Here is a 17062-nt window from a genome sequence, read left to right on the forward strand (position 1 = left end):
TCACACAAGCAAAGCTGGTCCTCTAAAAAGGACCGGATATTTTATAAGCACTGATTCCTGAAAATTTTGTACACTATCCGGATAAAGCTACAGTACATGTAATAGCCAACTTTGCTTTGCGTTTGCGGTATTCGAGACTCGTAATACATGTAGCACTGAGCTTGCGGTACTAAGACTCATAATACAGCCTTGTACATGTACTGTACTGAGTTTGAGGTACAGTACTGATAAAGTTTATCATAAACGTAAACGTTGCGCTGAGTTTGCGAGTGCAACTCATCTTAAAACTTTCCCATACCGGTACGAATTAACGCGGTTAAGCGAACGAAAACTCGACAGAATGGTCAAATGTCTTGAGCTCGCTTTCTGTCTTATGATATACGAGCTGCTACACTTGAGCTCGCTTTCTATCTTATGATGTACGAGCTGCTACACTTGAGCTCGCTTTCTGTCTTATGATGTACGAGCTGCTTGCCCTTCCTTATCGACCCCTTGTAAAGACTACGGCAGGTAGCCAATTTTGTGCAAGAGGCATTCGTACAACGAATCTTTGGACATCTTATATCCCGAAAAGAGTCTCAAGAAATATTTAAAGAAACGTTCGTTTTTTTGACGTGATGAGATTAAATAAATATGTAAATGCAGCGCTCCGCCTCGTTTAACAGCTGAAATAAAAATGAGGACGATTTGTACAAGGCTTTTGTCAGAAACTTAACTAGAGGGGGTTTAGTCTTTTTCGGTGGTAACATACGCAAAAATAACGTTTAGACGCAGGTGTGCTTGTTCCGCCTCTTGCGTTTAGCTGCAGGAGCCACTTTAGATCGGGTGACTTAGGAATATTAAATAAGTTTGCGAATGCCAACACGCATTGACGTGCATACCTCAGGGGCAGGGATCGAATAATAAAATTGAAACCAAATATTACGGCATTGGTCCACTAACATATCGTTTATTGATTATTGAATATCGGCTAGCAAATTTAGTTTTTTTTACAATACAAAGTTTAGGTCAAAAGCAAACAGCTTTACATTAATGTAGTATTTTTCACTCGATTGATTTGTATCCATGTCGCGCATATTGTAATGATCATTACGCCATACTTGAAACGTTTTGCGAACTAACTTTTATTTTTTATTTTTTGAGCCCTGCTCAGAGCCGTCCACTTTAAAAATATATTCCTTCACGTCGGCAGCGAAACCTGTTAAGCAATAGAGCTTCGCGCACACCTGCGACGTAACTTTCTGGCAAAACCGTCAATAGTACAAAGGGTATTGTATGGTTGGCCCTGTTTCACAACCAGTGTATAATTGCTCTATAACATGCTTTCACGAGAATAAAATGAAGCTGACGTACTTTGTCGATTTATGTACAGGTACAGCACGCGTATTTTTTTATATTTTACTCTGCTACTGGTAGTGTTTGTGAGAGCTGAAATAGTCGTCGGTCACAGCGTAATGCATTTGCTGTACCTCTAAATTCATGTTGCCATCGAAGCGATCGTACGGTCCATCGTACACTTTCTGTTCCCACTTCCAGTACTTACCGGTCAAGTCATTCACTAGATCAACCCCGCTATGCAAAGACACGTCTTTTCCATTAAAGGATCCGTAGCCGACGACGTTGGAGGCGTCACCAGAACCTCCATCCCGACAAACATCGATCGATATCCACGGAGCGAGCCATTTCCACTCGTACTCACATCAAAAGGAGGAGCGTACGGTGTTGTAGTCCCCGTTGGTGCTGATGGATTAGCGTCAAACGCTGGACAGCTCTTACGGTAGCTTAGCAGCCCCTGTGTCATGCTGTCCGGTAGCTCGTACGAGTACGAGTAGTGTCCAAGCTTAGTCACCTCTCCGTAGTGCCACATCTCGCTACCCACATGCAAAAAGTATTTTCCTAGGGTCGGCTTATCCGTGGTTTTACTACATACAACCTCTTTTGGTAGGGTTGTTGCGGTGGGACCGACACCGGACACACCGTCTCATGAGTCGGTGGCCTTGTAAACGCCGTGGAAGCAGAAAGCAGCTTCGCTTTCGTGACATCTATCCCGAAGTTGCAGAGGTGATGAATGTATAGATGTTGCGGCTGCACTTAACCCTCTACCCTGACTACCGCTACGCGCACAGCATGCGCGTGTCATGAGAGGCCTGAACTTAAAGTGACTCGAAAAGTTTTTTATGTGATTGGCGGATCTTTAGGTATCGTGGCCAGTGCTTGGACAGCTGAATGGCTTTACATGTGACCGATTCGCATAGGTAATCCCGATCGGTGTTCCCGTCCCAGCACATCGTTCCCGTTGCAATCTCACTTACAAACTTCGGGCATTATCCTGGTGTTCCTGTCCCAACAAAGCGTTTACGACGCAGCTTGTGTACTCAGTACGAGAATGATGGAGTGATAATACATGTAGGGGAAGCTAGCCGGTTAGAGCTTCGTACTCAAACAAATTCACTTTCAAATTTCTATTCATCGACTCACATCGACCGCAAGCGTCGTTCTAATCGTCCTCACTCTCAATTGCGGATTTAAGTCGATAGCTAGGAATAGAAAACGATGTCTCGCGGTAGAGTTTATGTAGTCATTGTGCCTCCGACGGCGTCGTGTACTACAGTGTGCACTCCGAACTGCATGCCTTCGAGACATCATTTTTTTTGTTAATGCAACTCGAAGCCTGCTTTGCAGTCGCAGAGATGCATCGAAGCCGAAAGGGCATAACGGGGTATACACGGTATACTGGCATTGCGTTGTGCCAGCCCGAGCACGACATCATTTTTTCTGCTTGAAAGAACACTTTATCGCCAATTGGATAAATTAAACAAAATTCGCTGTTTCTCCACTTTCAGAACTTCTTCGTGCAACGCGCGACTTTGTCCAGTCACCTGTCTTATTCGCTTTGCAAGACTTATCGTAGGCCACGCGGTATTTTGAACTTACCTTTTGACATACTAAACTAGAGATTTGCACTTTTGCGAATACAAGAGTCAAATTATTATAACCACCACAGCGGACGCCGCCCAAAACTGGCATCAGGGCCGATATGGTAAGGCGTTGGATTGTAGATAGACTTGACATATCCCGCCGCCCCCGAGAATCCGGTCTCAAGAAAGTTGTGGCGTTATACCGTATTTGCATCCTAACCTTAGGCAACTACACAAACTTAAATTTGCTCTTGTAAGGAAATGTATATTGTAGCTTTCACTCCTTCAAAGTTCTCCCTCGCACTATCTTTTACGTGCATGATAAATAATTGAAATTCTGTACCTGTGCAACGTTTTTATTTAGAGACAAATTATGAGATAGCATATGACACCCTCTTATGCCAGTTTTAGGCGGCATCCAATCGGTGATAAGCACAACACGCCTTGATCTCAGTACATACAAACATTTACTTATACACTGGAGCGCCTACGTGACCCCAAGAAATTCTGCGTAGCACAGGAGAGCTTTGTGTCAGCACAAACGATATTTTCTAGCTAATCTATGTTCTCTATTTTGGGACTATGATCCAATCATAAGTATCTATCATGCTGAATTAACTGGCTGAGCTGCTTCTAGCGCCTGTTTGATTCGAGCATGGCTCGCTTTAAAACGAAGCCCTCCACAGCCTACATCCCTCCAATAAAGACTCCCTTGTCAACCTCCAATCTCCTCAAATGCCAAGATTTCATTCGTGGAGCCTACTTTGCAGCAACGTTACCGCCGGAGGCGCAGCCCTGCTGCTGCAGGTAATAAAGACATGCAAGACAGAAAAGAGACTGCTGATGTCATGCGCATCCTACAGCAACAGCGCTCCGCATTAAATGCGTTCAGAGTTGCTGCGCTGTGCATGCAAGCACTGGATGAGTATGGCTCCCTACATGCCATGCCCTTGGTGCCTGAAGCAGTAATCCTGCCGGGCAGCTGGTAACATAAATATGCATAAGTTGAGCGACTACCTTTTCTGAGTGTGTACGATCAGCCTTCGTAGGGCTAAAACCTTAGTGCATTACTATCGTCAGACGCAACTTGGTGGCAACGACAGGTGGAAGCAGATCGTGAAAGCGGTGCAACGCGTCGCGTTTAGCGAAGGTGAGGGCAAACATGACGCCTTTACGTTACGGACGACTACGGCGGGTCCGGCGTCCCCAAAGTGTGGAGCGGCTAGGACATAACCCTACTCCTTGTGGGTATGTCCACGAAGGCTCTACTGCGTTGTGCTGTTCGTGGCCCAGGTGCGTTCGAGCTGCATCTGGACACCACATTTAAACTGAACAGCGCTGGGTATGCTGTACACGTGTGTGGCAGAATTGATACTTCCCGGATCTTCCACCTCGTGGATTTATTTATCACGTCGCAGCTGCAGGAAGCTCACTTAGTTGCCGGACATGTTTTCTGCGACGCCTCTGCGCACGCGTGAACGGCAGCAAAATGCAAGTGAAATACGCACTCGGCGATGCAACCAAGATACAGCACAACGCTTTCTTCGTGTCTGTTCGAACTGCTCGACCACCTATCTTATCCGTTTAGAGCTAAGTAAACAAGTGTACTCTGATATGCACGACTGACACTATTTTTCAGACAGCGACGCGAGTATGAGAAGCAGGTGTTGTCAATTTTTGTAGAGTGAACTAAGGCAGCAAATTTTAAGACAATCAGTGTGTAGGTGAAGCGTCAATGGTTAGAGGAAAACTTCACAAAGTGACAATGTTACAGCACGGGTAGAATTTTAACGGGGTCGTATACAGGTCAGGCCTGATTATTGGGTCAGGCTCCATTTCCAACAGGATCTTCCTACAGAAGAAGAAGAATCGAGCAGTGAAGAAGATGACGAGGCTGTAGACGTCGACAGTGATGATGACAACGAGGGCGTCTCTGGTACTAGCAGCGAAGAGGACGCTGCTAGTACCATTTGGGCGCAGGTGTGATCAGCAATGACAGTGATGCCGATGAAGGCGACACTGAAGCCGACCAACCTCGTGCCGCGCAGACCATCGTGGTCTAAGCATTCTAACCCAACTGCTTAGCTTCGTATCTTTCACTTCAATATGTAGCTTAGCAATTGGTCCTGTGTTTGGTAGGGCCGTCAGGAAACCCGCCTGACCCAATTATCAGGCCCTACCCGTAAACGACCCCAAAAATAGCTAACCACAGCACGCCATGCGGCTACGCTATCAAAAACAACCCGGTTGAGCAATTTAACCGACCGCTCAAGCGATATTACACACACCATCATCTTGAGTATGGTCTCCTCCTCGCTCGATTTCTCGCTTTGCTGTGACCATTGCTCAAATGCGCTCCCCTGATTCTTGCTGGTGCCGACGTGCCCTACCACGAACCAAACGCGCACACGGGTCTTTGTCGCCGTAAACGTCTCGATATATTTTTATAACGCGCACCTGTATGAACTTCCTTTTGTGACGCTGGCCTTGACCTAGTTTACATCGATGCTACAGCTCCAGCGCGAGCCTTCAGTCCCGTACTTAGCCTGGTACAAGAAACTATGGCGATCGCGGCACAGTTCAGGACCCACTAGGTGCTTATGGAGGTTGGAGCACAGTCACATACAGGGTGGCCTGTTAAAACTTCCGACTTGGTACTGCCCCCGCTGGTTTCACCTTAAAGTGGGTTATTGGTGCCACTTACCTTTCGCGCAGCAGTCGCGCAGCATGGTAGACAAGTCCGGCGAAGCAATCCTAGTCAATATTGGAGCCCCATCCAGAAGGCAGGGTGACTGCAGCGAGTCGGCTATGCAGTTCAACGTCTCTTAAGATAAACAGAGTACATTGGCGAGAGCAATAAAGCCAATAGCACTTGCATCTTGCGTCTTTTGATTCAGGTATCGAATTAACACTAAATGCATTAAAGCTCACAGCACAACATTATGTCAATGGCAACAACAATGGACAATACATTATTAAGAAAGGGCACATTACCTTTACTTACTACACATTTGTCAATCACAGCTCGCAATAGTGTAAAGTAAACCTTTACTTACTACACATTTGTCAATCACAGCTCGCAATAGTGTAAAGTAAAATGGATTGTCCCGTGAATAGAAAATCAATCTCGAAAAAGTATTTGAAATAATGAGCAGTGCAGACCATGTGTATTAATCCACACCAAGTCATTTCTTTAGTCTCGTAGCTCATGGGACACTCGATGGCAGCGGCAACTGAAAGCACCCAGTGTCGTCATTTTATATACAAGGCAAAGATCAACACAGGGGATGTAGCGCTCTGCGTCCTTTCCAGAAGCAGCATCAGCTGCTCCGACTTTCGTCGAAGTCGAATTAAAGCATGTCGTTCATCTGCGCGAGCGTGGACTGGAAGTTGTCCTCCATGTACTCGATGGGGGATTCTTTCATTTCGGACGTGGGCTTGGTGCACGCTACACGTGCCCCCCCCCCTTCTTCTTGGTATCGCCAAAGCAACGTTGGACAATACTGCGCGGGGTGGCTGACGGGAAGTCGTTGCATTACACAAAGCTCCCAGTCTCGTCCCTCTACGTATGCACTCAAAAATGGCTTCCTTGCTGCGAGCCATGTTTTGGGTCCTTGCTCATGACTGGTGTTAAGAAAGTTAGGGGGGGGGGTCGCTACTGTTCAACGCATTACTCTACATCCAGATTGCTCTAAGTACTATTTTTTATATATTTGAAGGTTACTTCAAATACTTCATGAAATTCAGCTTACGCTATTGCGAACTAGAATTGGTAAAGGTGTAGTGGACAGCTTGTTCATGCGTCTCAACATCGTTTTGGATGGACGTTATATTTACCTTAAACCAAGGCTTACAGCTTGCACTTCATCACCCCACTTCTCGATGCACACAACCGAGGACGCATCACAGGTCCACTAATACGTCGTGGGTGCTGGACACGCTGCACACGGCGGCTGCCGCGGTGCTGACCAAGCCGCTCTGCAAAAGCTTCACCCGCTGTGCCGTCGACGGCAACCTGGCTACACGTGATGCATGTCACCCAAGATGGGCTAAGCTCGCCACGCCCTCGTCTTCTTTGACGCGTTGCACAACACCACAGTCGCTCTACCTTCTCGCTCCGCGCATCACCGTCGACGCTCTGAAGACCATCACGTTTTGTCCTCACTGCGTGCCCTGTAGCCCTCCGACGACGTTCGCGGATGAACCGGGTAGAATGGATGACACGCAGATAATTCCGTTTTTTTTCCGCGTTAAAGTACGGCTTATTATTTGTTGCAGCTGTGACGAACGTACGAATACGTGCGCAGCATGTATTTGTGCTAAACTAGCTTTTATTGTGTTGGTCGGATATTTGTGTGTGTCTCTGATATTTTAGGATAAAAGGTGTAAGCTCTTAATAACGCTGTATTTGTATACTAGGAGAAATTGCCAAATCTGGTACGTTTCAATTAGGAGTCGCCAAATCACGGTGACCTTTGCAGATACTGGCTCTCTGGATGATGTCTGGTACTGAACACTAGTGATGGGGATGTAAACAGTGCTAACGTCAAGTTTTCGAGGTCCCTGTTCCTGTTCCCGTCCGAAAGTTCTCGCTATTCTACTGGCCAAATGAACTGATACACCACTTGCACGTCGCTCACCTATAGTAAAGCGCACAACAAGCGCGCTTCTGCAATCAAAACCGCTGGATCTCAAGCTTTATTACTTTCCTAGCTGCATCCACTCGTGTTCAATACTGGAGTCGCGATGTCCCACAAAACACCCCAAGAAAAGCTAGTATTTTCTCGCGGAAGCTCAACAACGGCTTGACCCTCTCGGTCGAGCTGTACACGAGCTTGTTGCCACGTGTCTTGCGTAGTCAGCGATCACGGTTGCGCGCGTAGTGGCTCTCTGGAACGCCAGTGGTGACAATGCATTTGTCGCGCCTCCGGCCAAGCGTGGTCGCCCGCCAATGTCTGAAGGTGCAACTTAACACGGATATATTACGTATGTGTTACACAACGTAATTTATTGAAGAAATCTACGACATTAAAAGTCATATGCTCGGCTTTAAAAAATTCAACAGGTGATAATATCCAGAAAAGGACAACGAGTTGGAGGAACTGCGACATCACGGGTCAGCCGATCGGCCAGCTACCTGATGAACTATCTCACCGCTGATTACGAGAACTGGGCCGACGTTATAGGGCCCAACACTGACTTCCTCACGTGGATCCTACATTCTTGCAAAGTTGATCAGCTTCCTGATAGATTGCACGATCCAGACTCTGGGTACGGAGTACAGCGTGACGTAGCGTGCGTCCGCTTTCGAGTTCTTCTTCAATCAGCTTCCAGACACAAAGTACATCGACCTGCTCTACAATCAGCTGCCGATACACAACTCATCCGTGTCTGTATTTATTGCGTGGTAAGCCAAACAATATCGTGCTCAGCCGTATGAGCCTGGGTTAAAAGTTCCAAAATACCAATACAATCGTGGTCTCCTCGTTTTGATCGCATTTGAGAACACACTGTTGGTCGGTGCTCGTACGATAAAGTAATATCCAAAAAAACTAAGTACATCCTATCTTGGCATCCCATTATATATCCACAAACGGTAGAGCGTTTGAAAGTCATTTTTCCGCTGTACAAAAGAGATCCGGTGAGCCTCTATCTTTCGGTAATTTAAACAGTTGTACCAAACGGCACTGGGATTAGTCGGTTCTATCTGGAGCTGTGATGCAAGTTTATTGATTCGGGGTACTTCCGGTAAAACGGGTACAGCAAAATCAACACTAAACACATGTCTTAAAACGCGCAAAACTGTATGCTTTAAATCGCACAAAATATCATGCAAAACTTCATTTTGACTAGAGTGCGCTAACTTAATTTCACCGCCTCTTTTTTTGGTAGCTTCTATTAAAATATGAGAGCATGGCGTAGCATCGTAATTATGCACTACTTATATCTATTATCGGATGCAGCAGAAATGACCGATAAGGATCTCCTGATACTCAGTTGGTGGGGTTTGCTGTTGTCTGTTTCCATTCTACTGCTGGATTTACACCCTGTCTTAAACCTCCTGCATTTTATATAAATACAGAGCTATCCTGGGATAGCCGTACGAAGCGCTGCAGAGCCGATGCAAGGGATTACTTCGTTTATCGCTCGACTTTTGTTATGAAATTTGTATGCAAAAGCGTCCGTCACGCTCGAGGTGAAATCGACGTGTATCACACCCCTCGTTCTTTGTACCAGGACTGTACTACAGCCGTCTTGGACCCATAATTGTGCGTTTGGCTACGCTGATTGGCAAAGTACAGCCAATCGACGTTGCATTGGCCACCCTCACAGTTTTTAGCAGTTACCGTATGTACATCTACAACCGTGGCATATACGCCGGCGTACTTTTAAAGTATTGTTTTTTACTAAGAAGATTAATAAGGTTCAGAAACCGCACTGTAATACTACCAAGCCAGATCATTACATCATTACATTGGTGTAGCCCAAACATGATAAAATTGCATACCGGGCCAGAGGCTCCGGGGATCGCAGTTCGAGCCCTGCGCAAAAAAGGTTAAACGGTGGCGACGATGGGTAATAGAAAAAGTGTTAAGTAGCCGTAGGTTAGACTTGAGCCGCGCATGCATGTGTCAGTAGAGTCTGGGTGAATATGCCAAGCTGTCGAAGATCTTTCTGGAGATGCATGCGTAGGTTGTTGAAGATGAACGTGGTGAAATCACGGCGGAGTCACTATCCCGATGTGGTGTAGCTTTGTTTCGACCTGGCAGCCGTCACGGTAGACGCGTAGCTTGATTGTCACGAACAGGATAATGGAGCCAGGCGACGGGATCCTCGGGTAGTCAGCTGCAGTGTCGTACAACGACAGAGTGATTAGGAATTGGTTGGCCTGGAAGGGGTCGTCGCGCTGTGTCTCTTGGTATTCCTGCAGAAGAGTCGATAAGAACGTGCTGCTAACATTGCCGACTGTACTGGAGACTTACCGTTTGTTGTTCGTGTAGTCCTTATGCTGCACTCGTCTCCCTCCACCACATTGCCTCCACCACTACAAGCTTTATAATGCTTCCTTCTGTCTCCCTCTTTGTGGGACACCCGTTCGCTGGGCCTGTCAAAAATATGCGCATCGAAGGTTGCTTCAGTGTGATGTGTGCCGAATGTTGAAAGATGACATGCTTACAACCGCGCCGTTGCCCCCCCCCCCCAACACAGTTCTCACTTAAGTTCGAACTGCGAATAGCGTTTTAGTTTCAGTAGCATCAACAAAAAGCTAATCTAATATCTCTAATTTCTAAATAGTGTTACTTACATGGGCTACTAATTTTGTTTTAAAAGGAATTACACCGAGATGTAAAATTTGCCACAAAAGTGAGGACCATCCGACCTGCTGAATTCGCATACCTCGACCTTTTCTTGCAATTTTAGCTTTGCTTAGCCCTATTGTTTCATGTAAAACATATATGTTTTTACTAACTAAAGTGAGCACTGGGTAGTACATAATCTTAACGAATCGTGTTAGTGTATCAAGCTAAAACATTTTTTTAAGGAATCAGGCTGCGAAAATAAATATATAATTAAGATTGGCTGTGTTGTCGCCACAAAAAACTTCGACAGAGCAACGCCACCGTAAGCGCTGATTGGGTGAACAATCGAGTTTTCCATTGAGCAATTTAGTTTTCTTGTGCGTGTATTGTGCGACCTTAATAACACCTGCGAACTTGGTGAAAGATGTGAGCTTACTCGAGGGAGATGTGGCATTCAGTAAAAAAAAAACACCAAAAACGGGGTACACGATGAGACAAAAGTGTGGTGTAGAGAGATCAGCAAAAATTACGAGAATGCTGGATCCGACTTCCCACCAGCACCTAGCCACCGGCTTATGGAGGGAATAACGTAGCCGGGAATCTACAAATGTACTTGCGAATCGATACATGACGCTGTGATTTTGAATTTGGCTATCGGATTATAAGAGCTTATAGAGCGGAACACTGTGATGGTCGGTGCTCGTGTGAAAAAGAAATATCCAAAACAAAACTAAGTACATCCTATCTTGGCATCACATTATATATCCACAAACGGTAGAGCGTTTGAAAGTCATTTTTCCGCTGTACAAAAGAAATCCGGTGAGCCTCTATCTTTCGGTAATTTAAACAGTTGTACCAAACGGCACTGGGATAACTTGGTTCTGTCTGGGCTGTGATGAAAGTTTATTGATTCGGGGTGCTTCCGGTAAAACGGGTACAGCAAAATCAACACTAAACACATGTCTTAAAACGCGCAAAACTGTATGCTTTAAATCGCACAAAATATCATGCAAAACTTCATTTTGACTAGAGTGCGTTAACTTAATTTCACCGCCTCTTTTTTTGTGGCTTCTATTAAAATATGAGAGCATGGCGTAGCATCGTAATTATGCACCACTTATACCTATTATCGGATGCAGCAGAAATGACCGATAAGGATCTCCTGATACTCAGTTGGTGGGGTTTGCTGTTGTCGGTTTCCATTCTACTGCTGGATTTACACCCTGTCTTAAACCTCCTGCATTTTATATAAATACAGAGCTATCCTGGGATAGCTGTACGAAGCGCTGCAGAGCCGATGGAAGGGATTACTTCGTTTATCGTTCGACTTTTGTTATGAAATTTGTATGCAAAAGCGTCCGTCACGCTTGAGACGACAAGTCGTGAAGCCCTTAAGAGGGATTTGGTGCGTCGCGCGAAGCAAGCACCGGGCCGCCTCCAAGCTGTCCTGGACCAGTTCGTAATTGCCCTTAGAAGTGTGACCAAAAACAAGACTACAAGCAGCGACGAGAATTTACAGGAAGAGGTCAGCCCCAGAGCTCTCCTCGGGAGGCCAATAACCTCTTGAGCTGATGGCAGCTCCCTGACTGACGGGTGCCACCACCGGACCCCCACGCGTGCGCTGGGCAGCTTAGAAAACCTCCTGCTGCTGGTTGAGGTCGTTAGCGATCTCCTGTGGCTCAGGAATAGGACCCTTCTCCTCTTCCTCATCCTCCTCGTCCTATTCATCCAAATAACCGAGGATGTTCTGATAGGCGTACCCAGTCCCCTTCTCCTCGCGGAGTGAAGGCGTCGAAGCCGTACGCTTCTTAGAGGGCTTGGCTCCTTCGGCTTTGGTGGTCTTAGCACACGCAAGCCCTCGACAAGCGAGAGGTGTTTGCGAGGTTTCTTCTCTTCGTCGTCGCCAGCTTTGGGAGAGCCCTTAGGTTAGATGGCAGGACTCTCAGAGCGCACATACGTCCTGGGACTGTGATGACCGTGATCACTAGCCAGCGACTGCACGCTGTCATTTTTGTGCTTGTTGGGCACTGGAGTGTTTTCTTTTACGGAGCCCACCGGAGCATCGTGAGCCCTCACTGAGTGAAACTCACGTTCGCGAACCGAGGGTTTGGCCGGTTGTTTAGGGAGACCGAAGGTGACGGACCGCGGCGCTTGCTCGCACGCTTGCTCGCACGCCTGCTCACAGCCACGTCACCCATTGATTCGAATGCCTCCGAACCGACCTTAGTAGCCTCGGAGGCCACCTTAGTAGCTTCCTGGAGTGTAGAGACTTTGCCGTGAGGCTTAACGCTCTTGGTTTGCGTCTTTCAGGCAACAGCCTTGGAGCGTGTCTTCGCACCGCTCTTCGTACTTCACGGGGCATGAAAACGGTCGATGTGGAGACCAAGAAGAAGAGCGCTTAACCGCTGCCCGAGGCTCTAACTGTGAAATGAGCCTCCGCTGCGCTCGCGCAGCCCAAGTCGATGTATTTCGACTTTGAGAATGAGCGTTTGTGACGTACACTTCCTCATTCTGATTGGTCGGTAAGCCGAACTTAAGTGGAAGGGATGTAACGGGGTACGTAGCCCTAAGCGTACCCCTAGTTACATGAAGTGTGGCACGTCATGCTTAGGGATATCTGGTACATGGTACCAGGCTCGTCCGATGCCAACCATTGGCTGATGACATTGCTTTTTTATAGGTGACTTATAGTTTGTTTATTTAACTAAAGCTTAGCCTACCTATAGATATACCGAGTTTTCAACTTACCTTAAATTAATCACGTCGCTCCATTAGGCCCTGTGAGCTGCCGCTCACTGAGAGTTTGTATACTCTCGGAAGCTAGCGCAAGGTGCTGTGTGACCCCGTCACACTTAGTCCCACCTACCATTCATCTTCCACCGCGCAAATGCGCGGTTGGCGGTTATTTGGTAGAGTGACAAAAAGATGCTAGCAGATGAAGCTGAAAAACTACACACAAGGCGGTCACGTGCGATACCCAAACACGCGTCGGACGGGTAGTGGACTGCTCATGTGTGACTGACCAAACTTTTTTTTTGAATATGCATTTCCAAAGCTACCTTCGATTTAGCATTTGCACTATCTCCGGATTATTAGAGTTCTAGCTTTTCTGGTAGCCCGGACCACCGCCAAAAACGGATCAAGTATTACGGTACCGTATGTATCGTTTCATTTTACCGTAATCGTGCTGCACACAAACAGGTCATTTTCCATATAAATCTGTCTCTTGGGATAAACATTATAATTCCGTCTGGTTGGTATAATATTAATAGTCGCACTGACGGTTACATTGCGTCTTTAGGACGGGGAGAGTTTGTAAGTGCTCAGGCACTGCTGTCGAATGATGTGCAACGGATCAATATGCTACAGCTGCTCGTTTCGTTGTAGTGTTGTGACCGATTCGATAGCGATCAGCTATTTTTCTCGGGGATTCAGTTTCTCATTTTTTCGGTCTTATGCTTAAAGCTAGGGACTCGCAAGTACATATGCGTCACTTCGTCTGTGTAGCGCTTAGTATTTAACCAGCCCCTATTAGATACAACTCTCAATTCAAATCGGATCAGCTCCTCCAGTAAAATATATAATGCAGACCAGCTGTGTCGGCTGCGGTTGGGTTCTTGCGCTGATTTGTCGTAAGGGCACAAAAACCTGATGGTCTCAGCAGAATACGAATCGAAGCTTCAATGATTAAACTTAACATAGACAGATATATAACTCCATTGATTCGTATAATTAAAATCTTGTACATGTATTTTTGTTTTTCTGTTTAAACAAAATACTCTATGGTTAAAAAAGAAGAAGCTAAACGGCAGCCCTGTTTCTACTACGATTGGTGATTGTTTTTTGTGTGAAGCCGGCCACTAAAGCAACTTGAAATTTATAAGGAGCAATTATGGTAGGGTTTAGAGGTGGGGGACAAATTCGATAGGAAATCAATGTTAAATTGAAGCCAAAGTTTCGAAGCTGTTATTCAAGTGCCGGATTTAGTATATCATGGCTGTCTGAACGCGTATAGCTACGTCATTTGACGTGCAGCATTTCCAGGCAGAAAGCCTAACGACGCGCGGGGTGTAAATCTTTTCTAATGATTTACATTCGTCCTTATTTTGCCTTCGAGACCACGTACTGAATTCTGGTTTAATTTCAAAATTACAAGGCTAGAGTACGTAACAGACATTTTAGCCAGAGGTAAGAAAATAAAATATGTTAATATACTTTTGCTTTCAAGCTCAGTGATATACATTGCAACACAGGCCAGATCAACAATATGGTTTATTACCAACTATTACATAAATAAATTAGACCAAATTCGTTTTTTTTTACCTTCATGTTGTAAGCCACTACGTACTGCATAAGTATTTTGCATATTATTGGATGGAAGATGGCGCAAAAAATGAATTTTTCGCTAAAAATACAAAAAAATACATTATCTTTCAGCCTCAGATTTTAGCCATATTGTTGCTTTTCCATTTCGCCCTAACAAGCGTCCCAGTCTCCCAAGTGTCGCAAAAATACAGGTCCTGATATACAGTGCACAAATAATATAACTCCGGCTATAAATTGAGCCTGCCCTACATTTCATAACGGACCAGCTTCCGTCATTGTCAGTAGACTTACAGATTCAGTTTCCAATTTTCTCGCGTGTGTCGGGATGATCATGCATTTGTGTCGTGCTCTTCTGGTGACTGTGTTTGCATTCCTCGCCAGCACTGATTCTCTGTCAGCAGCAGCACACTCCGGCCAAATAGAAAGAAGCTTGACGAAATCGTCAACCACGGCGATCGCTTCAGAACAGAGATCACTGAGATTGAACGATAAGGCAAATGGTATGGTTGGCGGTGAAGATACTATCGAGGGAAGAGGCGGTGGCAAGCTGTCCGACTACTTTTTCGCGCTATACTCGTGTGTTTTACGTATAGTAAAAAAAAACTCAATATAGTTATTACGGGGCCAATTGTATATTGTACGGAAATCTCTTTTTACCAATAATCCGTAATTCCGTCAATACAATTGCGCAATTATTATATTATAATAACTTTTTCCGACCCCTGGCGCGAAGCTGTGCTCTGATGATCGAAGGAGATACCTGCTCAGTGAACCACACGTGGAATGCTTTTGCCAGCCTCGTTCATAGTTGAGTAAGCTGAGTCGTCATTTACGGAAGTCAGTGATGACCAGCTATTTTACTGATCAGTGTAGATTCTACTACTGTAGCATTTGCATAGGCTTCTCGTACATCACGAACTGAGAAGGCTGCGCTGAGAAGACGGAGCACGTATACCTGCGAATATGCTCATGCTGCATCAATGCATGATCAGGCGGGCTGGACCCTTCCTTATCGACTCCTTGTAAAGACTACTGCAGGTAGCCAATTTTGTGCAAGAGGCATTCGTACAGCGAACCTCTGTACATCTTATATCCCGAAAGGATCTCAAGAAATATTTTAAGGAAATGTGCGCTTTTTGCCGTGCTGAAATTAATTTTAAATAATGCAGCGCTCCGCCTCGTTTAACAACTGGAATAAAAATGAGGACGATTTGTGCGAGGCTTCTGTCAGAAACTTAACTAGAGGGGATTTAGTGGTAACAGACGCAAAAAAAAACGTTTAGACTGCAGGTGTGCTTGTTCCGCCTCTTAAGTTTAGTTGCAGGAGCCACTTTAGATAGGGTCACTTAGGAACATTAACTAGGTTGACGAATGCCAACACGCATACCTCAGGGCCAGGGATCGAATAAAAAAATTGAAACAAAATATTACGGCATTTATCCACTAACAAAGCGCTTATTGTTTTTTTTTTAATATTGGCTAGCAAAATTAGTTTTTTTAAATCAAAAGCAAGCAGCAATACATTTTTGTAGTATATTCCACTCGATTAATTTGCATTCATGTGGCGAATATTGTAAAGATCGTTACGTCATACTTGAAACGTTTTGCGAGCTAATTTTTTTTATTATTCGATCCCTGCTTAGAGCCGTCCACCTTAAAAATATACTTCCTTCACGGCGGCAGCGAAGCTTGATAAGCAAGAGAGCCTTGCGTTCGCATGCGGCGCCAAACGCGTAACTTTCTGGCAAAACTGTCAATACTGAAAAGGGCAGTGTTTGCTTGCCCTTGTTTTACAATCAGTGTGTAATTGCTCTATAAAACGCGTTAACGACGACAAAATGAAGTTGACGTATTTTGTCGCTACATGTACAGGTTCAAAACGCGTCATATTACGCTGCTACTGGTAGTGTTTGTGAGAGCTGAATAGTCGTCAGTCGCAGCATAATGCAATTGCTGTACCACCAAATCCATGCTGCCATCGAAGCGATCGTACGGTCCATCGTACATTTTCTGTCCCCACTTCCAGTACTTACCGGTCGAGCCATTCACTAGATGAGCCCCGCTATGCAAAGGCACGTCTATTCCATCAAGGTATCTGTTGCCGACGACATTGGAGGCGTCACCAAAACCTCCATCCTGCCTACCATCGATCGATCCACGGAGCGAATCACTTCCACTCGTACTTAAATCCGCAGGAGTAGCGTACGGTGATGTAGTCCTTGGGTGCTGAGGGATTAGCTTAAAACCCTTGACAGATCTTACTGTTGCTTAGCAGCTGCTGCGTCATGCTGTCCTGTAGCTAGTACGAGTACCAAGCTGTATCACCTCTCCGTAGTGTAACATCTCGCTACCCACAAGCAAAAAATATTTTTAAGGGTCGGGTGATCGGTGCAGTGTTGGTACAGTGGTCTTTATATTTTCGGCAGATAGCTGGTCGGAACGTGTTTTCGCCAAGGAGGTTCGGCCATTCGGCCACTGTGGAGCGATTTTGGCCGAAACTCATTTGGCCTTTCCAGT

At 45.7% G+C, this 17062-nt stretch overlaps 1 protein-coding gene across 1 annotated transcript; it reads left to right on the top strand.

The window, feature by feature from the left end:
• Nucleotides 1–14870: 14870 nt before the first annotated feature.
• PITG_09754 (secreted RxLR effector peptide protein, putative) lies at nucleotides 14871–15158 on the top strand (the record flags this gene model as incomplete). Its single annotated transcript, XM_002903303.2, has 1 exon — nucleotides 14871–15158. The coding sequence occupies one exon, from the start codon at nucleotides 14871–14873 to the stop codon at nucleotides 15156–15158; it is 288 nt and encodes a 95-aa protein (XP_002903349.1).
• Nucleotides 15159–17062: the final 1904 nt, after the last annotated feature.

Source organism: Phytophthora infestans, genomic scaffold (assembly GCF_000142945.1).
Source record: "Phytophthora infestans T30-4 supercont1.15 genomic scaffold, whole genome shotgun sequence".
In the NCBI taxonomy this organism is placed as follows: domain Eukaryota; phylum Oomycota; class Peronosporomycetes; order Peronosporales; family Peronosporaceae; genus Phytophthora; species Phytophthora infestans.